The following is a 27,921-nucleotide window of genomic DNA, read 5'->3' on the forward strand; positions in this document are numbered from 1 at the left end:
TCGCTGCACTTGTCGCCCCCCTTTTAATTTTGTTTTTTTCAGTTTTACCTTTGTGGCAGCAATTAAGTTGCAGCAGAGGTTGACAATCAGGCATATTTTTAATGCACGTGTTTCGTTATGCAAGGCTGGTTATGTGTTTTTTTTTTATGTGTATACTCTTCCCCTTGGCCGGGAAAATCGGGAACGGCATCAAGTTGTGTTATCCCGAATCTTATTGCCCTTTTTTTCTGGGTGCAGCTGGCTGTTTGGCTGCCGCCCCTGCACTTGCATTCGTTTATGCTGTGTAATTTGTTATTTATGCGAAATGCGTTGCTGGAATATAAAAACATTGTGGTAAGTTTCAGTTCCAGATCGCCGCTCTCTGTCGCACCCACACTGCGCACACATAAACCTGTTTTTGTTTTTGATTTGCGGGAAAGAGAGAGAAAGAGAGGCTTTCGAACGCACAGTGGTTGTCATGGTCACGGTGGGAAAATATCGCCTTTAACTTCGGGGGACTTTTTTTGGGTGCTTAAAGTTATTTTCCCACACAATGTGTGCAAACTTTTAACATTTATCAAAATTTTCACATACATTTTATAAATTTAAGGCAGTAAAATAACTATACCAATTTGGTTTACATTTGTATGACTACTATTAAATTGATTAAAAAATACAACACATAAATTCAATTTTTTTTCAAACATTATAAATACTTTTCACTCGATCACTGTACTCTTGCCTAAAATATATATAAAAGAATTTTTAAATCTGGAAAACTTTTTTCTTTTCTAGTTAACTTTATTTGCCTAAAATATATAGATTTTTATAATATCTGGATCATACATAGATTAAGGTATTTCTATCAGTGTACACACTTGAAAGACTTTGAGCTTGCCAAATTTTAAATTTATTTGGCTTTCTTATTCCGCCCCCTTTGCATATTTAATGTTTAAATATACTAGTGATTTTTCCACACTGCTTAAATGCTTGCCAAATTGTTAATTTATTTGTCTTAATTATTCCGCCCCTTTGCATATTTAATAGTTAAATATACTAGTCTTTTTCGGACACTGTTTAAATGCTTGCCAAAAACGATCGCCCGCACACACACACACACAGACACATGCGCATGCACCCACACACTATCCCACATATTCGCACTTACACTGAGTTCTGAGCAAGCAGATTTTTTATAAATTGTTGCTATTTTTTTGTCGCTGCAAACACTTTGTTTTTGCTGCTCAAAATATGTAATTCTGATTTCCATTTTTTTCCAGCGCTCATGATGCACGCTCTAGTGCGAGTGCGAAAGAGAGCGCGCGATTGAGGATCGCCCACGCCTTTTCGCTCTCATTCCAGTGATCTCTGGTGATCAAGAAGAATAGCGAATAATGTTTATAAGTCAGATTGGAGGAACTCTCGATTTTCATAATTTGCGATTTTCGTTATCACTTGCGGCAGAGCAACAAGAAAAAATATTAATCTTAGCGGCGGCGAGAGAGAGAGAGAGTGAGAAGGAGAGCGAAGGTGCGTCGGCGTTGGCGTCAACGCTGCGTCTGCGCCAACGTCGGCGTCGCTGCCGCCTGTTGCCGCCAACGGTCAGTCTGTTTTTGTCTCTCTTTCGGGCAGCGTGCACTTGCGCTACGGTAAATTCGATTTGAATGAATTAAATGAATCAAATAACAAATAAATAACAAATGCAAAACACTTTGCAAGCCAAGCAAAAACCAAGTGTGTGATTGAGTGCAATAGCGAAACATCAAAAGATCTGCGCGCGCAATATACAGCAAAGTAAAGAAGGCAAACACCAAAAAAAATAAAAAAAAAAAAAAACACGGTTCAGAAACAGAGGAAATACGAAATCCATCATAAAACCACAAAAATCTCCTCAAACATCGCGTGTGTGTGCCTGTGTGTGTAGCGCGTGCGTGTGTGTGTGTGTTTGCCAACGATCCGTCGGCCTTTTCTCCGTTTGTTTCTTTTCGCGTCTTATAAGCCGAGTTAAACCGATCCCCGATTTCTTCTCGAGTTGTTCCTTTCGGTTTTCGGTTTGTCTTTGTGCCCGGCACGTAATCCCTCTCTCTCTCCCCCTAATCAACCTGCTGATCCCACCGGAGGGTTAAAACACACACATATATACGTATAGTGCACACAAGTACAGAGAGAGAGAGCGAGAACGGGCGAGAGATAGTCATCGGTGCTGCGAAGTCCATCAAGATTGTGCGCCTAATTTGAAGCTGTAATTAATTTGGATACCCTAATAAAAAGGCCAGCCGAAAGAACACAGCATCCAGAACCCGAAACCCACAGCCCAAAAAACCAAGAGCCCAGTAGCCCCCGCCTTCTTGTTCTTGAAGGGGCGCTATTTTATTGCCCCGCACCGGTAAGAAAAGTGAAGTGTTGAAAAACAGTAGTTCAAGTATTAGTTTTTGTTATTCTCCCTACACGCGAAAGAAAAACCCACCGAGTTTGTAAGGAATTTCAAACTTTATTTGCTGAATGTTGTATTATAGTAAACATTGTAAGTAACAGGAATATTATAATTTTGTATAACTTATTGTGTTGAAGTACAACAGTTTTGAAACGGAATTTAAATATTGCTTATTATCCTAGAAACTTGCAACATATTTTGAATAACTTACAGTCATGGTTTTTTCTTGCGAGTGTATGTAAACCCTTTCTGTGTTGGTGTTGCCTGTTTTCTTGAATGAATCTAGGAGAAAACTGGTTTGGCTACCGCTCGGTAGATCCGCCGATCTCGCGATCTCGCCTCGATTCAGGATTGCTGCCTCTATAAACTCGTTGTTGGCCAGGCCAACAGAATTTGAATTGGTTTTCTACCGCATCATAGCCAAGCTAGTTAGCCGCCTGTGTGCGTCTGCGTGCGTCCATGTGTGTGCATGTGTGTGTGTTTGTGTGGGGCACTTCCACAACCCTTGTGGGAAACACGATCGAAATTACTACTGTTCCTTTTACAGCTTCCGGTGCCGCAAATGAGCTTCGCCTGCCCCTCGATTGCGTTTGAAACCATCGATCCATGGGGTTTTGGTAATCGAGAATGTGTGAACGCTATTTGGTTAGGGCCAAGAATCTAGCACAACGATCGCATTAGACAATTAAGTATCAATAAAACCGATACACGGGAGTGCTACTCACTTGACCTTTGGGTTTTGAAGAATGTATAATTGGGGCTTTCCTGTCTGCACTTTGGGTTACCTGAAAGGGTTTCAAAAGGATTTTACAATTTGGGATGTAAGTTAAGGTAATTATTAAGAGGAAGAGGATCAAAGGATAGCTGAAGGTTTAACCCATGAATGATACCTTGAAATTAGTAATTTTTTGGTACTGTTCAAAAAGATTCAACTTAGATCACTTATCAAAACTTCTGTGATTATTTAAAAGTGGGTATATAAAGTTCATTATTGTCCCAGCCATTCTAATCGCAGTATCAAAGTCCATAAAAAGTTTATTTTAAGAGTTAAGATCATTGAACTACTCTAAAGATACGTTAAAGATCCCTCAAGCTATTTAAGAATACCATTTTGCGAGCAAAATACACAAGCGAATGATAAGGAATTATTGCCATAATCGCTAATTTGATGTGTGACGAACATGACGATCGTTGGATCATAATTGAGCCCAGTTCCCGCCCCTCCTCTCCCTTTCGCGCCCCGTGCGTCGCCCCCTAAATGAAAGACCAGTTCAAGATCCTTTTCCATAAATACCCACAGACAATTACAGTTCAGTGGATCTTCTGCGCACTGGTTCGTTGCCCCATGCCACGTTAAACTCGGATTCTGTGCCCGGCACCGATGCTAAAAGTATCAACCTGCTGCAGACAGGCCGAGATCAAGATCGATCCCATGACAAGACAAGACGACACACACACAGATACTCCACACACATAGATACTCTGCGCACACACGTGCACACGGAGTGTTCTGCGACAGCAGATAGAACACATGTGCACAGGCAGGCATCCCGAGGATCATCAGCGGCTCGGAGATCCCTTCTTTCCTTCCAGCGTGGAAAAAAGGGCCCAGCGACTAAATGTGTATTCTACCGTTACGTACACACCGAAAAATTGCACCCCTATTTGTTGCCGCTGCAGTTGTTGTTGCTGGCGTTGTCGTCTGGCCGAGGAGTGCGCACCATATCAAAAGATCATATTCGTTTACAATCTGTTCCTTGAGCATCTGCTGCGCCCAGACTCTCCTCCAGACTCCTCACAAACTCCAGACGTCTACTCTTTTGGTCCACTTACTATGGGCCCTCCCAAAAAATGTTTTTTGCTCCTTTCCAGGGAAAACATATGCTCCGATTTTCGTTTCGATTCAATTCGATTCGTGTTGTTGTTTTGTTCGCCCTCGCTCTCCCTCAGTATATGTACACATATATAATATTTTATTTTATTTTTTTATTTTCGGTTATCTACGTGTCTGGGCGATAAGGTTCTGCGTTCAGATAGTTTTAGCGATTGCGACTCGTTTTTGGCAGCCTGCCGAATGATTTCTTGCTGGCATTCGAAATCGGTTTTTGAAACATGTGCCACTTTCAAACTCACTCACTTGTTTCGATTTTATTTAGAGTCATTTGATGAATTTGTCTTCAGACAAATGATTTGTTAGGTTGATAGACACAGCAAAATGTGGAATTGGCATGGAAATATTTCGTATTGATAAGCACAATTGTCAAGTCACTTGTAATTGATTGACTAAATAAACCCAAATTAATCTCTGCCACTTGGGGTACAAAATGTATTTCCCCTCGCTTGTTTGCTTAGATAATCGACGTAGTTTTTCTTTTGCAAACGATGTGCTTTTACGATCAGTGTAATTGCTGTGAGTAATAATGCCTTGGAAAATAAACTAATTTCATTCTCAATTATATTAGCTGGCTGCACAAACTTTAGCAGCCAAATTTGAGTGACTATAGGAACTGAAATATTTGGTTTTGGCTGTTGGCAAAAGCAAGAAATCAATTGGACTTGCCAAAAGTTGCCAATTATCTTGGCCACTTTTATGCGTCAATGAATTATTTTCGTGTGAAAAGTGCACTCAGTACTGCTGGCATATTCAAAATCATATGCAGTCGAGTTCTATATATATCCGCAACTGAAAATGCATATAGATTGTGTGCAGATTTAGTAATGCTGCTGTGGTATCTGTTATTGCTGCTCTACATTGAATTGATTGCACTGGGCGGTCAAAAAAACTAGGAGGCGCGTAATAAATCAACTTTTTGTGGACTGCATTCGCTGATTTTATTATCCATTTAAATGTTGATTAACTTAAATTCGTTTTTAGTGCACTCGCTTGGTCCGCACACTCAAACATACGCGTATATATGTACAATATATATTGATATGAATGTGTGTATATCTGGTTCTTGTGAACGTGAATACATAACTGCCCAGCTGGGTGTTTCTGTTGATCGGCAACGACCACGGACAAAATCAGCAAATCAAATCGAAATTGATTTCGCAACAGCTCGAGCTGAAATTTATGCAACGCTTTCTCATGACGATATTGCCCTAGGCAAAGGGGTATTCCTTGCATTTAATCAAAGCCATTTTGTTGTACATTTCATAACTCAACTAGCTTTATAAGGGCATTAAGCCAAGCAGACCATATATAACCACCATATCATTTTCAAAATCGCCCTAGGCTTCTGTAAGTTGAGTGTATACTCGGTTTTCCCCTTTTCCAAGCGTTATTTTGGTTCGGCTAGATCGGCGTGAATTGCTTCAACCCATATACATATATACGTGTATATATACCGCCGATTTACATACAAATGTGTGCGTACATGGCTGATAAGGCGGATAGATAACTGTTGGCCACACATTCGCCGAGAGCGAGGGAGACGGACTTGGGTGGAATCGTCACCGATGCGACGACAGTATCTACACATTTGCATAACGTATCTAATTAGGCAGCCAGTGCTCAAAGATACTCCCAGATGTAGCTGGAGATATATGCATATGTGGTGACTGGGGGGCGTTTACCGTAGCCATTTGCTACCGTAACATTTGCTCACCAAGAGGTCTCAATAAGCGGCTCAATCTGGTGCGTTGTAAGTCGTAGTACTATGTAAAGTTGTCCTATAAGATTCTTTTGAAAAATAACACAAATCCTTTCAATCATCATAGGCAACTGTGTAAATTGATAGCAACTAGCTGCATCTGTACTCCAAGAACTTAAAGTTTCACATTAAGTTTAGTATGTGCCATTGATTATCGCCTTTTTAGGTTAAACTATTTGTCTTCATTTATCACAAAACAGCTTTTATCATTCCAAAGTACATTTAAAGTATGTATGATATATTTAATGCGTAATTTCTGAACTTTATCGCGAGACTGCGTTATTTATAGTGGCTACTGGCTGGGCAGTTGTGAAAAGCCCTCATAAGAGGCCTTCGAGATTTCTGAAACTGCTCTTCTTTTCTCTGGGCTTATCTAGCCCACTTCCGGTGATTATGGTTTCTAAGATTCATTGTTATTCGTTTCGGATTTGAATGCAATTACTTTAAATACAACTTGTGATTCAGGGAATGCTGTGCAATGCTATAAAGACATGGACACATGGCAACCAAAGGCCACTAATTGGGCGACATTCAGGGAAAGAACCCAATTGCTTCAGCAAGCCGTGTGATCTTCCTGCCCAAAACTCTGTGGGGCGACACTTCAAAGTAACTTTTCGTGTTTTCTTTGAAACTCACATCGCATCCACAGCTTGGTGATCATCAACCGCCGCTTGGCCAGGGCAAATATTTGAGAACTGCAAAGAGAACGAAACGAAACGAAACCCATTAGAAATATATTTAGAAAATTGAAACCCTTTGAATTGGCTGTGGACCTGGCACATCCTCTCCTATCCCATCCTATCCATCTATCCACCTATCCACCCATGTGATGGATGCTGTGTAAACAAAATAAAAGCGTGCTCATATGCAAACTGTGCCCCGTCGGCTCCTTTTGTTGTGGTTGTGTCTCAAAGGTGGCGGACACTTTTGATGTTGCTTGGGTTGTTGCTCACAAAAAAGAAAAAGAAAAAAGTGTCATAATTTCAAGAGTCAATAGAGCGGGATTGAGCCAAGAAAGAGGTGCGAACGCCAGAGTGGGAGGTGCCAACGAGGTCTAATAAGGCGCGGTGGGGTAACAAGCCAATAATTGAGCGATAATTAAAACACCTCACGCCCAGGCGGGCTAATAATTGCAGCGATTTGTTTATTGGCCAGCCAGCTAATTGTTTGTTTTATTAATTCGATTTTTCTCTCCTGCAGATGCCTGCGCAATATGGAATTGGCGATTTGTAAAACAGATCTGTCTGCCACAAAATTTATGCTGCCGCCCGCTTTGCCCTCCACAGCGGCCATTGGTTCCTCGTCGGCGGTCGCCTCCACGGCCTCCCATTTTCTGGATAAGGCGGCCCACGAGCTCTTCCATCTGAACGCCATCAACGGACACCTGTTCAAGTCGCCGGCCAGCGGCCATCTCAATTCGGTCGGCAGTCCGCAGTCGATCCTCAGCCAACTGAACGGCATTGGCAACAGCAGCAGCCATTCGGGCCAAGTCAGCACCATGAGGCTCAAGAAGAACCGCAAAGTCACCTTTCTGTCCAGCCTAGTTGAGGTGAGTCCAGGAATTTTGAAAATCGCATTAAACTACTTTGTTAACTGAGCAATTTCCATGGCGACCAGCGAGTGGGTGCAAGGTATTTGAAAGCCTTTGCTTTCACAATCTATGATTGCTTTAATATCTGATACTTAATCCAGGCCATCATAATCTTTATGATGACTGGCTACTAGTCTTAACTGCTCGACAGTTGGCTTATTCAAAACTAGGTAGCAATGACGGCACGTCGTTGATCGATGGCTGCATAAGTCTAAATTTTCTATATATAACTACGAATAAGTGAATTTGCTGATCAAGTGATCGATTGGCTGTCCATCGGTTTCTATGCCAGTTTGACAGCCACTGCAGTTGGAGCCCCAATGACAGGGCGCTGTCCATTGCGAATGCAGATCACGTAGATCGCATTCTAAATTTGGTAGACCAAACAAAACGCAATTATTATGTATTATGCTTTGTTGCGCTTTTATTCGCAACACCCTGCTTTTCGGCGGAGACTTTGCAGTTAAGTATATTTTATGGCATAATCTGTCACTGATCACTGATCAAGCGGAGGATACCCAAAGTGAGGGTGTAGCCCATTCGTATGCATTCCACTGGTATCTTTTGTGCATGCCATCTTTTGTTTATTCGCCATAAAAGCCATAAGCGTGCCACTTGGCTCATGACGCATCTGCATAGACAAAAGGCCCGATCAAAATTGGGAAATGCTTGGTAACGCCTTGAAAAGTAGGTATCTCCGACCAAAGAAAGTAAAAAGTAAAAAACAGGCAAGATCGTAAGGCTTCCCTTTCCTTCGGGAAAGGTACCCTTTGTGATACCCTTCAAATTCATGACACTTTACACTGGGTTGCCATAGATAATGTCCGAGTAATTTAAGTTGTATGCTGCTAGAGTAGTATCCTAGCCAACTTCGGTGTGGTTAGGTGTTAGTCCAAGCTCCCAAAATACCAAGAGTAACCAACTGTTCGGCTATGCAAACCGGTCACTCCCTTGTTTTCCCACTCCCTGGATGCTTTGTGTGTCCCCCCAAGAAAGTGACGACCGCCGAAGGCATTTGACACATCGCCTGCGGTAAGCATATCCGTTGGCCCGCCGAGCCGTTGACCACTTTCATCCGGTCTTTCGGGGCCAACAGCCTGACCCCCAGCTGATCCTTTCCCCGCTGCCCAGCCAAAGCCCCAAAGAACAGCAAGAAAAACCAAAAAGGACATGCGCATGCGCAGTCGCTTGGAAAATGCAGCCAAGTAATCCGATCTGGAGTGTCTGGCCTGTAGAAGGAGCCAAGTTTTGGGTTTCCATCATACGTCCAGTGCAGCGCAGTAACTGAAGACCTGTGGATCGCAGAGCACCAAAAAATTGGGTTCCAAATGTGTGTGTGAATTCCGCTGGGACTCGCTCAGCAATTGATTACGATATTTACGAAGCATTCCGTTTGACTACTGCTGACCTCCATTATCATTAATGGCGGACCCGCCGATCAAGTCCCCTCGCTCGAGCGCAAGTCAAACGTACAATTCAATTTATTAGAACGCGTTCAACACGATCGAATGGACCCATGGGACAACATTGGGGCAGTCCGCCCCTCAGCCACCAGCCACTCTCAATTGCCGGAGCAATCTATGCCACGACTCTGCGCTATTGTATCTCTGATTATCATGCCCGCCGCGCTGAGTCGCGTAGAGCCTCCGCTTACACACACACATTTTGTAATTGGGTAAAAGTGGCTTGTTTATAAATATGTACAACACACAATCATGGATGCCTCTTGTGCTGGCTGTTTGCTCATTGTGCTGCAGCTGGGGGTGGGCATAATGGGGGTGGCAGGTGGAGAACAGCCCCCTTGGGGGTTTGATTAAAGCACGCAAATTGCAAGGGGGGGGGGGGGGGGGGTTGGTGTGATTGACCAGGGAAAACAAACAAAGCGGTTGGATTGATCGCGCCCAATCTATTGCCTTCTAATTAAGCAGCAATGCAAAAATTCACCTTTTTAGCACAGAAATAAGAAAATAACTTTGGTGTGTACCATGAATAAGTGCAATAGTATGCCCACTGTAAAGTAATGCATATGGAATGCTCACTGTTGAAGGCCCTCTAATATGACACAAAAATGTGAAATATTAGTATATTAGTACATAGAATAATGATGACTTAGTCAATGCAAATGAGTCACTAAATGAATCAACCATGAAAACTTAAACTAATAAAAGAATTCCATGTTTCTTGCAGTCGAAAAATATATTCATCAAGGAGGAGCCGATTCATGGATGCAAAGATCTGTGCAGCTTGTCGGATATTTCAGATCATGAGGCGTCATTAGGTGCGTAAGAACCCAATATATCATATTATATGCGGACTGTTTACTTTGGCAAAGTGCTAACCCATTTGCTGTATCGGTTTCATATGGCCTTTATAGCTCTTTTTTCTTGCTCTTTCACTTCATATTTTGTTTGTTATATGGCACTTCGAGGTCTGGGGAGCTTGTGATAACAGATTTCCAAGAAATGGAAATAATTGAAGAGCAAAATGTTGTTGATGAGCAAATGTTCAACAATTATATAGTTGCGGAGCGTATAGTCCTATCTTGACTCACATAAGTGCTGTTTGTATATCTTATGTATATTAGTGAGATAGATTAGCTTTGTTTACAGGGCAGATATTCAACAGAAATGGAATTATTTCGAATTATGACTTGGTTTCTCCTAGCTTATTTAATTGCAAAAACTATTAACTTAGTTTATTTAGTTTACTGGCTGTGGAGAAAGCGAGAGGCTGAACTAATATATTTTAGAAGCTTAAACAATTAAGCACAGAATGCATTAATACAGAAGGATATGTGGTAGTCGTCACAACCGATCAATACATGTTCAGTTGCTTTTGCGACTTTATTATTATTTTGTTGCCTTTTGAACCGAGCGATAAAATGGCAAAAACACACTGAGAGTGAACGAAACAGCGGGCCAAATAATTTGGCGATAAGATAAGCCGACAAAAGCGTGTTACTGGTAAAACAAAAAAAAAAAGAGCTATATAAAAAGAAATAATGCCAAAGAAAGATATAGCCATTGTGTGTGGAGGATCGTCTGTGATTATTATAATGTAGCCGTTGAAACAAACATAATTCCCAAGCATACGCATAGTTGGTTTAATATTTCAGTGAAAAGTCACGTCGTTTGTTTCCGGTGGGCCCAGCCCCCCGTTCCTGAACTCCCAAACCCCAATCCCCAATCCCCAATCCCCGATCCCCACTAACCACTCCCCATGCAAAAGCCCCCGGCGAAGTGCCAAGTTAACTTGCGGACACATATTCATTCAGTCAGTCACTCCCTCACTTATTCATTCACCCATTCATTCACTCATTTGCTCCTTTGAATGCTCCTCTACGAATGGAAAACGAACAGAGATCTCTGCGCGCGGAATACATTTGCATTTGAAATACGCTCAAAATAAATACGAGTGTATCTCAAAATGTGCAGTGCCACCTTTTCTCTGTCAATCAGGCAATACGTCAGTCATTCACTCACTCACTCACTCTGCCAACTCTTCGTATACGTAATGTGACAAAATATCTTAAGGTTTTGCTGTTGCTTTTCCTATGGCATGTGTCTAGTATACTTTATCTATTATTTCACACACAGTCGCGGGGCAGAAAGAGATTTCATGTATCGGACAACGTTTTATGGTAATTTATTATGCATCTTTTGCCCTGTTGTTTGCGAAGCGAGAACAATGTACAGAGTATGTGTTAATAATGGGAATTTCTCGGTTTTTTTCGGATAGTACTCAGTCTTTGGGGTATGATGATGTCGAAACTTAAACGCAAATTTAATATCTCTCTGAGGAGCACTGCATTCTTTTGATTACCATTTACTGCGAATTAAAGGCGCATATTTTGGGGAATTTTCAAAGATTTAAACCATTTGCAAGAAATGTAATTTAATATTATAAAGTGTTTATGTATTGAATTCGGTTTTGCAGCAAAGTAGAGCCAGTTGAGATTTTTAAAAATATCTCAATGCACTGCCATCTGTGCAAATCGGTGGAACTGAAACGATTTGAAAGCTATTCAATGTTTATAAAAACAAATAATACAAATCTTCTTTGGTGTTTATTTTTTTTCTTGCCTGGCCCAAAAATCGAGGCAGTTACCGAAAGAAAAGAACCCCAAAACGTAAAAAGTATTTATGTATTTATGTCTTATCGCCGCGTAGAGATCAACAAAGCGCAAACAATTTCAATGTCAACGCAAGCCCAAGACTAAAGTCAGTGCCCAACTAAATATACAAATGTGTGCTCTACCAAGGGTGGACCTCAATTCGCTGTAGTAATGGGGATCGTAAATTTAGTAGATATCTTATACTAAGTTTATACTATGTTGATGGTTTACATTTAAGTTGTAAATATATTTAAATGGAACAATGCACTAGCGGGTTGAATTTTATGACTGCGTGGGAAAAGTTAAAAACAACAGCATTGCTCATACGCAGTGTGGTATTATTTGGATAAAAAGTTGTAACTAGTTAGTGCAATTACATTGTAGTTTCTGTGAAGGTCCACCCCATTGCGCCTATATGGTGCACAAACAACCCTACATATCTGTGCATGTTTTACACGTATGTACAAACACACATACATACGTATGTACATTTGTATGTGGGACCCAGGCGAGTCCCTTAGCGAAAACAACTGGCAGCCTGAACTTTTCGCTCGTCGCTAGAAGATCGCGGCCATAAAAATGGCAACAGAAACAAAAAATAAATATAAAATCACAAAAACTAAAACAGAAACAGAAAGGCCGAAAAAAACGGGGGGAAAAACATGCAAAAACGGCGACAACTGCGCAGATGCTGAATGGAAAATGGGGATGGCACATAAAAAAGGGGGAACATCGCGGGCCAGAAGAAGCAGAGAAAAAAGATCGGGAGCCAGGCACGTAAATTTAGTTTACATTATACGGACGAAAGATACAAAGATACACTTAGCATAAGGGTCGCCCTGATATCTAAAAGTATTCAAAATGCGTGAAAACGTGGGAAACTAAATGTAATAAAAAACTAATAATATTGCGACTATCTGCAAATTTAATGAGTGAATAAATTCTGAAACGGTTTTAATTTATAGTAAAACTGATTTGAAATCTTAGAGATTTTAAAAAAATATTTCCTTTGCTTTTTGCAAGTGTATGCAAAAGGCTGCCCTTATTTTAATTATACGCGCACACAGATGCAAAAGTACATTCACGCACGCACACTCACACGCCGTAATCATCTCTCATTAATCATAAACTTTGCCAATAACAAGAAACAAAACGAAACGCAGCAAACAAAACGAAACAATAAATAAAGCAAATTATATTTTCGCATATTAAATTGTGCGCTATGATTTGTATAAAAAATATCAAAAATTCAAATTCTCTGCACCAGGAGAATGACAGAGTGAGAGAGAGAGAGAGAGGTAGGGAGATCGGGAGAGCCTGGCGTCGACGCTGGCAGCGACGTCGACTGCGCGAGCCCCACAACTTTCATTCATTTTGCTGCTCATTTCATTCATCCCCGCGCTGCCGACGTCGCTGCCGGCGTCGCTGCTCCCCAGCGCTCTCCCGCTCTCTTTTTGGGGCTCTCGCTCTCCCAGAAACACGTTCGTTTTCATTCATACTCGCCAGGCACCAAAAACAACAAAACTAGTTGGTTCTCGACTAATAAAACGAAGGGAAAAAATACAAAAAAAAAGCAAAGGCAACCAAAAAAGTATTAAAATGCAGTTGATGAATGGGGGAATGGAAATGGAAATGGGATTGGAAGTGGGGAATAAGAGGCAGCGACGAGTGGATCTTGTTGCGGCTGTCTCCCTTTCTTCCACGGCCATTTGTTGTTGTTGTTGTGGTTGTGGTTGCTTCCTCTGTCATTGGGGCTTGATGTTTGTTTCCTTCCTTTTTTGCGTGTGCCTGCAGTGCCCCACCGCCACTCCCCCCGCCCCAGCGCTCCTCTTCCTTCTTCCTCTTCTTCTAGGCTTGTTCCTGCAAACCGGCTTCTTGCTCTTCTTCTTGTTCTCGGGCTTTGTCTTTGGGGCTCCTCTTTATCGCTGCTCCAGCTTCTCTTCTGCTCCTTCTTCTTCTTTTCAGTCGCTGCCCGTGGGCGCGTCGACTTTGGCTCAAAATCCAACTGCAGTCGTCGTTGCCTTTTCATACCCTGTAGTATAGGGTATAACGGTTCCGATAGCATTTTGTTACCTATCGCTGAGATTCTGAAAATCTTGCATGTTTGAAACCGAAAGTAGGATTTAAAAATGCTCTTCAGTAACTTTGGACATAATAATACTGTATGTTTGAAAAAATATAATAGTCAATATTATTTGGCTACATTTAGAACTCCAGCAAGGGTATCTGAACTGCAACTACACAGTGTTCTCAGTTTTGTTTTCATTGTTTTTGTGTATTTGCTTTGATTTTTAGCTGTTTGCTCTTGGACCAACTTCTTATTTATTCATAATTTGAACTCCCCTCCCTACACCTCCACCCCCCTCCATTCCAGGCACCACCCCCTTCCAGCCCCCACCCCTCCACTCCACCCCCCCTTCGCCGCCACTCGACGCACAATTTGTGGGCAGCTGCTGCATATGGAAAAATGGAAAACTGGAAAACGAGTTGCCAACACACACTTGCTCGTGTTTCTGATTTTAAGTTTTTTGTTTTAATTTCAGTTTTTTGTTACCTTTCAAATTTCTTGTTCACAGATCTTTTTTACCCCACCCCGTCTTCTGCGGTTGTCGTTGGTGTTTTTTTTTTGGGGGGCTCTGGGTTTTTTTTTTGGTTCGTGGAAGTGCTGCGTTAACAACTTATTGTTGTTGCTGTTGCGGTTGTGCTGCTTCTACAATTTTTCATTCATTCATATTCAGAGGTACACACACACACAATTGTATGTAGGTACCTATGTGTGTACGTGTGCGTTTGTAGTTGGATATATCGCCTGTTTTATATTTCATATGCACGCCACTTTGTACTCACTTACTATTTGTGATTTTCGTTTTGTTTGCTTATTTTACTTGCCTTTTTATTAATACTTTTTTGTATTTTCCTCTGTCTTGCCTTTTGTCGGGTTTTCGCCTGATTTTGCTTTATCCATTCATAAATTTTGATAGCCCAGACGTTGATTTTTGTTGTTGTTTCGCCTGGAATTAACCGCGCGAGAACTTTTTGATTCATTTGAATTGAGGCCTTTAAGGCGGTATAATTCGGTGCATTACGGCATTCGTTTTAGCCCCAATAATATTTCTATAGTTTTTAAATTTTATGCAGCTAATGCTTGGATAATTTGTTCTCGAGTTTATTGCTGATTTATGAATGCAAAATGCCGAATTAAGTTATGCCATTTATTATTACTGTCATGCAAAACAATTACCATTTACAATTCAAGCTGTAAATGAGGAATTTAAGCACTGAGTAAGACTTCTGAACTTAATTCTCTCTGTGTAGATATTCAAATATGTAAATGGCTTACAAAAGACATGGAGACTTTATCTAATCACGTTCCCTCAACGTTTCTATTTCCATTCCCATTTCATTCACAGCGAAAAAAATGTTATCAAAACAAAAGCGCGTTTCTCTGTGTTTTATTATGTACATGTGCGTTTTTTCTGCCTGTGTAGAACGGATGCGTCTAAATTGAGTGCATCCCATGGACAAATTAGCAGCATTCATTGTAATAGTTGTAGTTGTTGTCTTTGGGATTTTCCGAGCCGCCATAAAGCCCAGTCCATGGCTAATCAGCACGCTCCAAACAGTTGTAATGCCGCGGAGAAAAGGGCGAGTAGAAAAAAAGATGAAAAAGCAGCAGCCGAGTTAATAAAGCCATAAACAACTGACCCAGCACAATAGCCAGGGTGAAGAACTTATCAGGCAACCCTCTCACGCGTGCGACCTTCACCAATTTGAACTTTACCAAACGCGAAACTCACTTTCCATCGCCCCAAACAACTTGGAGCCCACGAAATAACCAATGGAGGTGGTCGAAGAGTAAATATTTGTGGCTGGCTGATAAGAAGTGCTCGTTATCGATGGATGTGGGCGCTTTTGGGCGGCAAGGGGGAAGTGTGGCTGGGAGGGGTAGCAGACACTCTAATATTATAATGCACTTAGCCTACACCTTGAAGTGTCGGGAACTGGAGAGACACAAGGAACACTTCCCAATTGTTGCTTACCAAGTTAACAAGGTGATAGGAGAATGTGAACTTGGACAAATTGGTTGCATTAAGTTAATATTGAAAAAGAAGTGGGGAAAGGGTATTTGGCAGACGGATAAGTTTTCATTAGAAAGAGATTTGAGAGCGCAGTAAAATAAATTTTTTTGTTATCAGCTTTCTGTTCAATAATTGCTTATGCCGTGATACTATTGGCATAAATGGAATTCCAGTTTTTTTAATAAATTCGCTCTGAGTAGTACACAAACGTATTTTCGAATTTAACTGATGGTTTTTAAATGTTATAAATTTTTGTAGCTTGTAGCTCAAATGTCTGATTTTTGCTTGTATTATTTTGTAAGCAGGCATATTTTTATTATGTTTTATTATTTTTGTATTGTTTTATTGTATTATCATCATTTTTCTATACATGATTTCTACATGACTCAGTGGCGACCCCTGGCGGCCAGTAGCTAGCTAAAAGTGTACCGATATATTGCCTACTTTCAAGCGCCCATAAGAAACTGAATAATCAAAAAGTGTTGCATACCATGCGGGGTACTTAATTGGATAAATCCTAAATAAATTCTATTTTTTGTGCTTATTTATAACTTCTAGGTAAAAAACCTATTAATACCAAGTTTCAAATAATTAATATATCACAGACACTAATAAAAAGCCAAATGGCAATGACGGATTTAGTGTAGCCTTGGATTTAAATACGCATTTCATTTAATGATTGCCCACAACAAAAAACCACACAAGTTTTAGCATTGCCTTTAAAGCATATCGTTTAAAAAAAGAAACTTCAACGCGTGCCATAAGCTAATTATTTTATAATTTAGCCAAATGAATAAAAAGCGAATTTCTGAAATCCACTTATGCCCATTTTGGGAGCAACTCAATTAATCATAAACGCCAAATATGGAGCAAAAATACATATATCAGTGGACAAAAGGAAACCGAAATCCCATTAGGAAATGCTGCAAGACGCGACTAACAAATATGAATCAATTAATGCAACAAAAGGCAACCTGTCCACGCACAAATACCAACCAACCAACCAACTAACACACACACACACAGTTGCACTCGCATCCAGATTAGTGGATGTGTGCATGTTGGGGCAACAAATTGCGGCAATGGAAACCCGTTCTTGGGACAGCTTCAATTGCACTTTATGATTTACCAACCAGCCAACCGAGCGAGCGAAAGATCGAACGTACGAACAGCCGCACTCGAGCAATTGATAATGCAATCGATGAAAAATTGAATCATACAGGATCTCGATCCATATAAATATCTTTTTGGCAGCAAAAAGGGGGTGGGACAGGGGGCGCTGTCGATTGGGAACACCTGCCTTGTCATAATGACTGTGTCTGCACAATTTTCCAGTTGCCTGCCCCTGGCCGGAGTTACAAAAGTTTTTCCAGGAGTAGTGCGTTTCGGTTCTATCGATGCGGCGATCGAAGCCCGCTGATCATCAATTCAAGCGTGTCCACCTGGGCTCTCTCTAGCTATCACTTTTTACTCATTCTCTTGGCCAATTTAACGCTGCTGCTACCCCTTTGGCCAATTGATAATTTAACGCTTCAATTGGCCCAAAAAGAAGCGAGCTGCCTAAAACAATGGCCCATCTATGTATGTACGTACATATGTGAATTGGCCCAATGCCCTTTGGTATCTTTGGTAAAAGACCCTATTTTCTGCCATGTCATAATTTGTTCAGCATTTTAAATTAAAGTTTTCACTCTTCTTTGCGGCTCTCATAATAATGCCTAATGGGTTTTTGTGTCTCAATGCCTTTTCTGCAATTGTCATTTGAATTAAAAGCCATTTCGTTGCGCTACTTTTAGCCCGAATAATGGAACTTTTAACTAAGTCCATTGGCAGATCCTATCCTATTAACTGGGTTTCATGATGGAGAATGGAAGTGCCAAAGTCCATCAACTGGAACAGTTTATGTTTTAAAAGCCGATCTACAGAAAATTTGGAAGTGGAATTAAACCTTTAATAGAGCAATTTTGCACTAAGTACATCAATTTATACTGCTATAAATGTACGTTCTATCTTGAAATATTACCCAGTTCAATTTATGTAACTGCCAAAATTGTACAGCTTTATTTCGTGTAGCATCCCATAACTTTGGAAGAGGAGGTTTTTCTGATTTGTGCACAGATCCCAGCTAATCAAAGTCTGTTCAATGGAATGGGCCCATAAGTAACATCTATGTAGATCCCCACTCTTTGCCAGATCAACCAGATCGACGTATCTACGAAGAATGTCGGCACTGGCGCTTTTGTGTCTATTCGAACCGAAAATTCTCCAAACAAAAACAATCGATAAATTTCCATAGAAGATTGCTGCAAGTGGCCGAGTGGCTGAGATTTTGGGAAGCGGGAATGAGCGGTTGTAGCGCCATTCGCACAGTGGGTTACCTTTGATGCCCGGCGCAATTTATCAACGGATTTTATTGAGTGTTTTCGTTGTGCGCCTGCATTCGAAATCCTCGCCGCCTGATGCTGACCATAACACCCACAATCGATTCGAATCGATTCGAATCGAATCGCTTCGCGCTGAATCGGGACTGAATCGGAATTTTGTGCGAGAATCGGTGACTGGCACTAAAGTTTGTATATACAAGCGGGAATATATTTATATAAGTAGGTACAGTGCGGAATGGTTTTCCAGTTTGTTAAGGCTCAATCAATATACTGCCTTATTAGGAAGTATATTCATATGATGTGAATAGAAATGGAAAGCAGCCAAATGGTATTATTCCATTATTAGTTGTAAAATAGTTCTTAATATGACCCTCCATCCTTTAGGGTATTTGATATTCACCTAGCTTGATTTAGATTGCTTGAGAACAGCAGCCACACAGTCATGGCACGCACTGTACTTGACTTTGTATATGGTGTGCCTGAGATCGGAAGTTAATTTATTCGAGGGTTAAGCATTTAGTTTTGTTTATTTGAAACCCGCAAGATTTGTGGCTCTCCACATAAATTTGTTTGTCAATGCACCTTTTTTTTTTGGGCCCCACACCCCCTCCCTTCCACCAAATATATCGAATTTTCTTTAATTTTTACCCTTCGGCTGTTGAAATCCATTTAGTTATATATTTTAATTGCGTTGGGCTCAGTTGTTTAGGTAGCCGCAGCATCGCTCTGGAGGAGTGTGAAAATTGTGCGGCTGCAACTGCTGCAGCAGCAACAGCAGCAAACATGAAGGGGGAAGGCGGGGGAATATCATCGGTCTGTACTTGGTCCGCTTATTTTAGCCATGGCTAATGCCAACAAACACTCGACCCGATCGCACGCAAGCTGCAACTGCGAGCAGGTGAAACTTTTGCCGATTCACAGTCGAAATGGCGGGGGGATGGTGGGGGTTCAGGTGGGGTGGGGCGAAGCGGGGAGGGGGGGAGGGTGTCTATTTGGGGGAGTGGGCAGGCGGCTGGTTGGTAGCAGTTTGAACAGCTGACCAAACCGCTTTTGTGGCAGCAGTAAAGCACAAAACTGGTTGACTTGGCTCCGTGGGTCCTGCTTTCGGTTGGGGTCCATCCCCCTCGGATGCCCAGCATTTCCCCCTTGTTTTCTGGTATCTCTCTATTAAAAATAGTCTAATGATCAATGCTACGGACCGTGCCGGTACACTGAGAACATGAGTGGTTCCTAGAAATTGGTTCTAGAAATTAATAGCCAAAAAAGTAGTGATTCCCCTCGAGCACAAACTATTCTAGACTTAATGTTATAAGTAATCACAAGCTATTCAGACTTTATATTTATATTATACTATCACAAACTTTTCTAGACTTTTTAGCAAGATTAATCACAATCAATTCTAGACTTAATAGTGTAAGGAATTACAATCTATTCTAGACTTCATAGTATAAGGAATAACAAAGTATCTTGGACTTAATAGTATACAGAATCACGAAGTATTCTAGCCCTAATATTATAAAGAATCACAAACTATACTATCCTAAATATTATAAAGAAATTCAAACTAATTTTGACTTAATATTATAAAGAAATTCAAACTATTTTTGACTTAATATTATAAAGAAATTCAAAATATTTCAGAGTTAATAGTATAAAGAATTACAAACTATATTGGACTTAATAGTATGAGGAATAACAAAATATTTCAGACTTAATAGTATAAGGAATCACAAACTATTCCAGACTTATTCTTGACTCCATTCTTAATAGTATAAATAATCATAACTTCTAGCCTTAATATTACAAGGTATCACAAACTATTCTTAATATTATTATATTATATCTATATAGCCTCAATATTATAAGGCCTATTTAACTTTGATTCGTGGTATTGGTAGCATTTTTGCTCACTGCATTTTATGCAAATGCCGAGCAGCCGGGCAAGTTTAGGGTCCAGTTTGAGCATCCTCAGGAGGAGCGTTGTGGTCCTAGGGTTTGGCAGGCCAGGTGCTAAGATGCACCTAGGGCGAAAGGGGTGCCAGGGTGATGGAGGCTGCAGATCGGGAAGTCAATCCAGTTGCATGGCCGGCGTGGGCTTATTACCAGCAACGAATTGCATCTTCATCTTCTTCGGACTGCAATCGAAGGGAAGGAGTTATCACCGTGACCCCAGCCATTCAGATATCTAACCAATTAGGTGGCCAACAATTAAGTTGGTGCCGTGTGGGCTTCCTCGTGGCGCCAGTCTTGGGTATCTTATTTAAAAAACAATTAATATTTTGCCTCTTTTTGGGTATTTTAATTTGGTTTTTATCATCTGCCACGCAGCGGGATGGCTAAAAGTGCCTTCCGTCACACGTTCCGCGGCCATTTTCGAAATTCAGTTATCAATTAATGGCCAAATATATTTGTTCAAATAGAAACAAAAAGCCGAAAACGTCGAGACAAAATGTTTTTACAGCTTCTGATACATTTAATTTCAATTCATTACGATGCGTTTCGTTTTTGGCATCTTAATTTATTCAAAGCCGTTACCAAATGGATACTTAAGGCCACCACGCGATTGAGATAATAGTGTCTTATGGGAGTTCCTTTTGATCGGGGTCTTGAGTTTAGGGTTTCACTTAGGTTTGATCTTTCCCCCTGGAGTGTGTGAAAGCCATTAAAATTATTGCTGTGGAACTGGGATATTATTTGGAAACGGGTTTCATTTTATGATCCTAAGTTACGTTTTGAGAAGCGGCCAAGATCTTCAGTCGTTTTGATTTAGCTAGCAGTACGTATTTTATAGTTTGTTTCGATTCCATGGCACATTCTATGTCCATCATGTGGATTCCATTGAGCTTCGGTGAAATTTCAATGGGCATTTTCCCCCTTTTGCATTGCAGCTACGCTCTATTATCATTCTGGTCGCGCTGCGTAATAAATAATTATTGCTAATTGATGCTGATAAAAATGAATTTATGAATGCGTTTCTGGCGCTCTTGCGGTCACTCGTCTATCAATTAAATTGCTTCGACTCGGACCTGTTTCGACCAGTTATCAACGATGAATGAAGAAGCGAATACATTCATACGTTGCCAGCAGAAGTGGCTAATTTGGCCTTGCCAGGCGAGAAATTGGCCGTGGTTATCTGGTCAGGCCAACTCTCGAATAATATACGACATTTGTGTACGAGCATACTGAACTGAGCTGAGTTGTTGTGCGATAAAGAGCAGTAACAAAAACAAAAGCAAAAGCAAATTTCATTCATGATTCAAGATAGCCCGTATGCGAAGGCTTCGCATTTGCGAGTGAGTATCTCACTCTGAGTATCCGAGCGCGGGACTTGTGTATATGGACTATAATCTATCTAGCTGGGCACACAAACAAAAGATACTCGCGCACACACATGGAGCATATTTAATTTGAGGCAAACTAGCAATGATTAGGAACATCCGGTTTACTAACCGAAAAACCAACCGAACAACCGAACAACCGAGCAAACGAATCAGCGGAGCCAACGAATCCCGGGCTGTCCCATTCCCATTGAACAGTAGCTGCACTGCAAGAAAAGCCATGCACATTTAAGTTGGTAACCAGTCATATTACTCCAATAAACCTGAATTCAAAGATACAAGCAGATGTTGATGAACAAGTTCTAGAGGTTGTGAGAGTATTTTCTCGCAGTGCTTTTGCGACAACAGCAACGACACTAGACCCATTCAACTTGATTCGTTCTTACGAGCATATGTCTACGCCACCGTCATCATCCACAACAGCAGCAACGTGATGATCATGCTCCGCAGCAGTTGGGGCATCTTCATCATCGTCTCCTGCAACTGCTGATGGCGAACTGGTGGAGCTGGAGATTCTGGATGCTAGTATGGTGGCGGGGGCGGGTGCGGGGGAGGAGGTGCCACTGCTGGACACTGGAAGCGCCATCCGTCGTGGCCAAGCCTCTTCAGTCTCTCCGCTCTGGACATAAAGCAGATAATAATGTTGTTCTTGTTGTTCGGCTCTGGATGCTGTGAAATCTTCTGTTTGGAGTTTGAATTGTGTGTAATTTGTTTGCTGGCTACTGCGCGGCTACTGTATTTTCCATCGCAGCCGCCGCTCGAACATCTCTACACGATCCTCATCGAGATGGGCAGATGGGGCATGGGGCGAGTTGGGCATTGGAGGCTTCTGGAGTTGGGGGTCTCTTTGTTTGTTGTAAGCCGCGACAATCGACGGCAGCTTCAGCTCAGCTTAAGTCCGCTCTTCGGGGATGGCTATCCCCAACTGATCCGATCGGCATCCAATCGTTCGTGTTTATCTTGCGCTTCAAAATGTGGAGTCTCCCAGCCCGGGGACTCCTGCCCCATGGATTTAACGTGCAGCCGCTTCCTTTCGGTGCTTCATTGAAGCTGTGGGGTTATGGGGTAATTTTCTTTGGTTACGCTCAATTATTGATATTCATATTGGTGAATTAAATTAAATTGAAGTTGAGAGCTTTAATAACTCGCTTGAGCTGCGGCAGATTAATGCTTCTCGGGTTCTTTATGTCTACTAATATTTCTCCAAATTGGCGAGTGGTCGGTAGTTACTCTATTTTACGATGATTACGTTTGCTGGTTGATTTTGCGTGAATAGCTTTTAGGGTTGATTAAATGAGAGTATTATGTTCTTGAATTCAAATTAAAAATTACATTCCCACAGCTGGGTTTGCAAATTAATCTGCTTCCGTTTATCTTAAATACAAATTAGAACAACTCACGTTTCGTTCATTAAATCGAAGAAAGATCCGTTTCTTTGCCAAATCGCTGATTAGAATACCGAATACTGAACTTTATAATCCATGTGTATTTCCGATCATGAACGGTTTTTGCCCCTCTGATTGGGTGAGTGACCCTATTATTAGTGGTTGAAATAACCCCAAAAGCCGCTTCCCATTGATATCTGCATATCTAATTTATGCGTTAACTACTGATTTGATTAGGAGGAACTTGTGAAAACATCAAACCGAACTTCCCATAGCAATTAAAAGCCAATTAAGACGATATCATCCCATCATAATCGAGGCAAACATTGCCAATACACGCAGAACGAACTAGTTTTGTTTCTTTTCCTATCATTTATTCATTTTTCGTTTTCTCAGTTACAAGTCTCTGTGGGTCTGCCAGTTTTCTACACATTCATTGATTAAAACAAATTGATAATTAATAACTTCGATGGGTGCAGACAGGTAAAAAGAAACACAACCAAACTAAAATCGAGCGGAGACGAGAAACTAGTTTGCCCCGGAAACATATCCTGTGTCCATTAACTGTTTTACGTGCTTGACAAACTTCCGCAGTGGGAAAAAAAGAGTTTGCTTTAGTTTTTTTTCTCAGCCCACTCGGCTTCCTTTGCTGCTGCTGCTGCAGTTGCTGCTGCTGCAGTTGCTGCTGCTGCTGCGGATGCTGCAAATAGGTTGGACCTGGGCCTGTCCCGTCTGCCGTCTGCCGTCCAAAACCCCACTTGACCACTGGAGTTGCAGTTTTCTAAGCTGATTTGAATGTCAGATAGATGCCTGGCCGTCTTGCCGGGCAGCAACTTTCGCATTTCATTTGGCACGGTCTCGAGCTCCCCAACGCCACCACATCATTCACTTAGCCTCGCTTTGCACTGCTCAATATCTGGCCAGTTGATCGGCCCCCCAGCTCCCCGAGCTCCCCAAACACCCAGCTCCAAACTGCACGTTGCAGCTAAAGTCCGAATAGAAACAGCTAACAAACCCGAAAAGAAAAAGTTGCATGCGTTTCTGCCATGCTTTTTTTGCATGGCTTGTTTCCTTATCATGGGATACCCTAAACTATTTCTGCGGGATATGAACGACGACTTATAAAGGAGCCTACTATTATTTGCTTAAGTAGCGCAGCTGCTCAGTTGGAGAACTGAAAGATCAAGTATAGGTCGTATCCCTGAAATGCAGATTCATAAACAGCAGTTTCATTCAGATACATTGGAATTGGTTAAATGTTATATCTATTAGATATATTCTATGTGGTATATCCCTAAAAGCTGCCGCTGCTAGTGCAATGTTAGGGTATTCCAGACTCGTGACTTTTCCGCCTGCATGGAAATTTGTTGCGTTTGTTTTAAGTTTTTTCTCACATTGACCGGATGAGCAGCTGCTGGGGATCAGGTGAGGATGAATATAATAACATAAACCCCAATATCAACAACGCCAGCGACGGCCGATCGATCGAATGAACTGAACTGAACGAAACGAACCGAACTGACGAAACCAGTTCCCATTGAGAAAACGGCGAATGGCCCGGGGGGCCAAAGGAGGTGGCTGGCGGAGATCAGGGGGCTCCACTGGCCACTACATGAATTAATCACTTCGTTTGTAGTGGACCGATGGGGAGATCCAATCCAAACCGATCCCAGCGAGCGCAGCAGAGGCGGGTGGCTGGCTGACTTGGTGGAATTGGTGGACTTGGTGCAATTGGTGGACTGGGTGGACTTGTTGGGCTTGGCGGTGGAGCGCTGCAGGGTTGGAGGGGTGATCTTGTGGACTTACGAACTGGCATTAGCCCAGCATGTGCGGATGTGGATGTGCGAGTTTTCCAGATCAGCGGATCTCGCTCTGTGTGAATGGGAACCGTGAGTGTGTGTGCGAGCGTGCCAAGATTTTATGAATGAAATGATCGACAGCTGAATTGCAAAATCGTTAAACAACGAAAAGCTCCTCACGCTGGCTATGGATATTTGTTGCTGCTCTGGGTGTCCATTGATCCAACAGGTCGTCCATCGTCCATCGAAATGAATCGCATCGCATCGCATCGCAACCGATCATCACGATCGCAATGATCATAATCATCAGCAGCATCTGTGCTCCACGTCAGCGTAGCGCCGATGGAAATCTAATTTCTCTTAATTATATTGCCAGCGATCTTGCGGACTTAATGAGTGTTGATTAAAATTGCGTTGTTGTTGTTGCTGTTGTTGTTGCTGCCCCATGATCTGGCTGGAGATTTATGGCCATGCATATAAAGATTTATATATATAGCCATGGCTGGCCATAGATTTATTTGTGATTTCCTTCGCTGTCAATTGATAGTTTTGGCCGTTGTTTAGATTTGGCAAAAGATTTTATGGGAGTTCGTTGCGGAAAGACCTGATCCGTTGACCAGTCAATTAATCAATCAATCGTTTCAGTATTACACCTTTTCGATGGCCAAATTACTAGCTCCTAGTGATTAACGAGTATAAAGCTAACTTTTTTGAGTCCAAAAATGTTTCAAAAACTGCTAAAAAAACTGGCGGCATTAGTAACATCATTGAAAATGGAAGAAATTGGCATCGCTGCATGTGTTTGCATGATTGAAAAGATGAAAGCAAAAGTAAACATTTATGGTTAACCTTAAATTTATGTTCTACGTCATACATGCCACCTTTGGGCCATATAACCTATACTTAATGATCGGCTCAGATCTGCAATCACTTGCCTAAACATTTCCTTTCATAAAACACTCATAACATATCTTTTCGAAGCGTTTGGGAATGCCTATAAATAGAATGCCGATCGCGAGTATGTCGATTGCACTTCAAACAGTTGCCAATGTGTCTGTTTGATATCAGACATTCGGCGATGCCTTCCGTTGCAAGCGGCATGTTGCACGTTCTGCCCGATCCTCAGCTTATTTCACACCTTGTGGGCATTAGCCCGCCCCCGCAGCACCCCCTTAACCCCACCACCCACCATTAACAACCGAGTGCAATGGCAACAAACACGGGAGTCCGAGCTCTTTGATCTCTGATCCAAAAAGAAACACCAGCGAAAGAAAATCCCCAACCCCCAAGACAACTCATAATTGGTGGAAGAGCGGGCAGGAAGAGAACAATCGATGGCATATAGATAACCCACACAGATCATAAACTTTAGTTTTTGTGGGATATTTTTTCAAAATTTTCATGGGGGCTTTTTCACTAGTTTGTCGTTTGATGTTTTCCCCCCAAAACGGAAAATAAACAATGTTTGCAACTGGAATTTATTGTGCCAAAATAGGAACCGCGTTCATATAAATCGGTTTAGATATTATGGTATTCGATGTAGTAGTACATATATTGTTTGTTTGTAAACATTGACAAGTTCCGTTGAAGTTGCGATTGCAGTAGTTGGAAAATTTGAGAAAATTCAAAATGCCGCGCTGTCTGTTTCGACTTTTCTCAGCTTTTCCAAGCTTTGTAGGCTTTTGCTGTTTGTGTTCTTTAATGTCTACGGCTTGTTTTTCTTGTTGAAACAAAATACCCATAAAAATTTGAAAAACATCACCTTTTTTTCCTCCTTTTTTGCTGCCTTGAATTTGGTTTCCTTGGAGCATATTAAAAATGAATTTATTTGCTTTTAGCCAGAATAACCAAGCGATTTGGGTATCTGGGACATACGATTGATCTCAGTTCCGTTTGGCATTGTCTTGCCTCTCTTTCGCGCCGGCATAGTGCCCACCCTCTCGCACCCGCAAATGTGAGAGTTTTCGTTTGATCATCAAGTTTATGGCTTGCAATTGTTATTGGGGATTTCCACCGATTGACTTTGGCCTGTCCATATAAATTTGTATTCTCCTGTTGATCGTTTGCTAAATAAACATTTTTACTCGCTGCTAGTGTGGATGGAAAAACAACAACAACAAAAACAACAACAACAGCAGGCGATAGCTGCCAAACGTTTCTCACTTTCGAGTCAAATAATTGCGGCGATAAAGTTATATCGGAAACACACACATGTACATATATAATTTCATGTTCTTGGAAGTGCATTTCAAGCTGCAAATTTCGTAGAATATTGTGTAAAACGTATTTTTATCAGCAGAATTTTTGGTTAAATCAAGTTACAGTGTACAAGTACGCTTGCACTTCTTGGTTTCTTCGCTGCGGATAACCAAGTTGGCACAAAAACACGTTTATACTCAAGCAAAATGGTTGAAAAATAATTAAAAAACAGCACAAATGTTCTAGCACGACATTACGAAGAAAACTGTAGAATGCAAACCCAATCTAAAGTCCTTAAGATACGCAAGATCTGCACTTATAGTACGCACTGTTCTTGCCGATCAAAATCTCCAGCGCACACTTAAAGCTCGGTCAATTTAGTGGAATTGTTGTAAACTATAAATGCTGATGTACCATTATGAATAAATGCAATTAGACAAAGTGTCCGTCCATGTCCGCCCACCATCAATTTAGAGAACAATTAAACAAGAGTTCTCGAAAAGGAGGCTGGTGAATTGGTATTGTATGTGCTGTGAGATTTCCATGGGCTAATTGAATGAAATTAAAATTGAAAGAACCAAATTAAAGACAGCACTTGGCGACACAAAAATTGACTGAGGGGAGCCAGCACGAAATGCTTCCTAGAATGGCCGGCTTTATCGGCAATGAGTCAGGAATGTTTGCCAGCAACCATGGCCTATCTACTATTAGTGAGTAATATACATACATAACTATATCGCGGGGTCAAGCTGTCCGAGGGCCTTTGGCAGTGCCACTAGACAGCGGGTTGCCTTTGTTATCAGCCACTGGATTTCACTACCTGTTGCAGTGACTCAGTCCAGTTCGAAAAATCCAGACAGAGGCCCCCTCTCGAAAAATCAGCGCAGAAATTATTGAAGGGGGAGACAAGATCTCCGCGCGGCTTGAGAAATATTTTTTGAGCAAAAAATATATATATATACATAT

General features: G+C 41.4%; 1 protein-coding gene across 1 annotated transcript in view; it reads left to right on the forward strand.

Moving 5' to 3' along the window:
* Positions 1-1,573: 1,573 nt before the first annotated feature.
* Positions 1,574-27,921, forward strand: part of LOC6554517 (ETS-like protein pointed) — a 57,129-nt gene continuing 30,781 nt past the window's right edge. The window contains exons 1-3 of the mRNA XM_015153836.2: positions 1,574-2,365; positions 7,267-7,615; positions 9,845-9,935. Coding sequence (XP_015009322.1) covers positions 7,280-7,615; positions 9,845-9,935 — 427 coding nt within the window. The 5' untranslated portion in view covers positions 1,574-2,365; positions 7,267-7,279. The remainder of the gene's footprint in view (positions 2,366-7,266; positions 7,616-9,844; positions 9,936-27,921) is intronic.

Source organism: Drosophila erecta, unplaced genomic scaffold (genome assembly GCF_003286155.1).
Source record: "Drosophila erecta strain 14021-0224.00,06,07 unplaced genomic scaffold, DereRS2 tig00000000-arrow-pilon, whole genome shotgun sequence".
NCBI lineage: Eukaryota > Metazoa > Arthropoda > Insecta > Diptera > Drosophilidae > Drosophila > Drosophila erecta.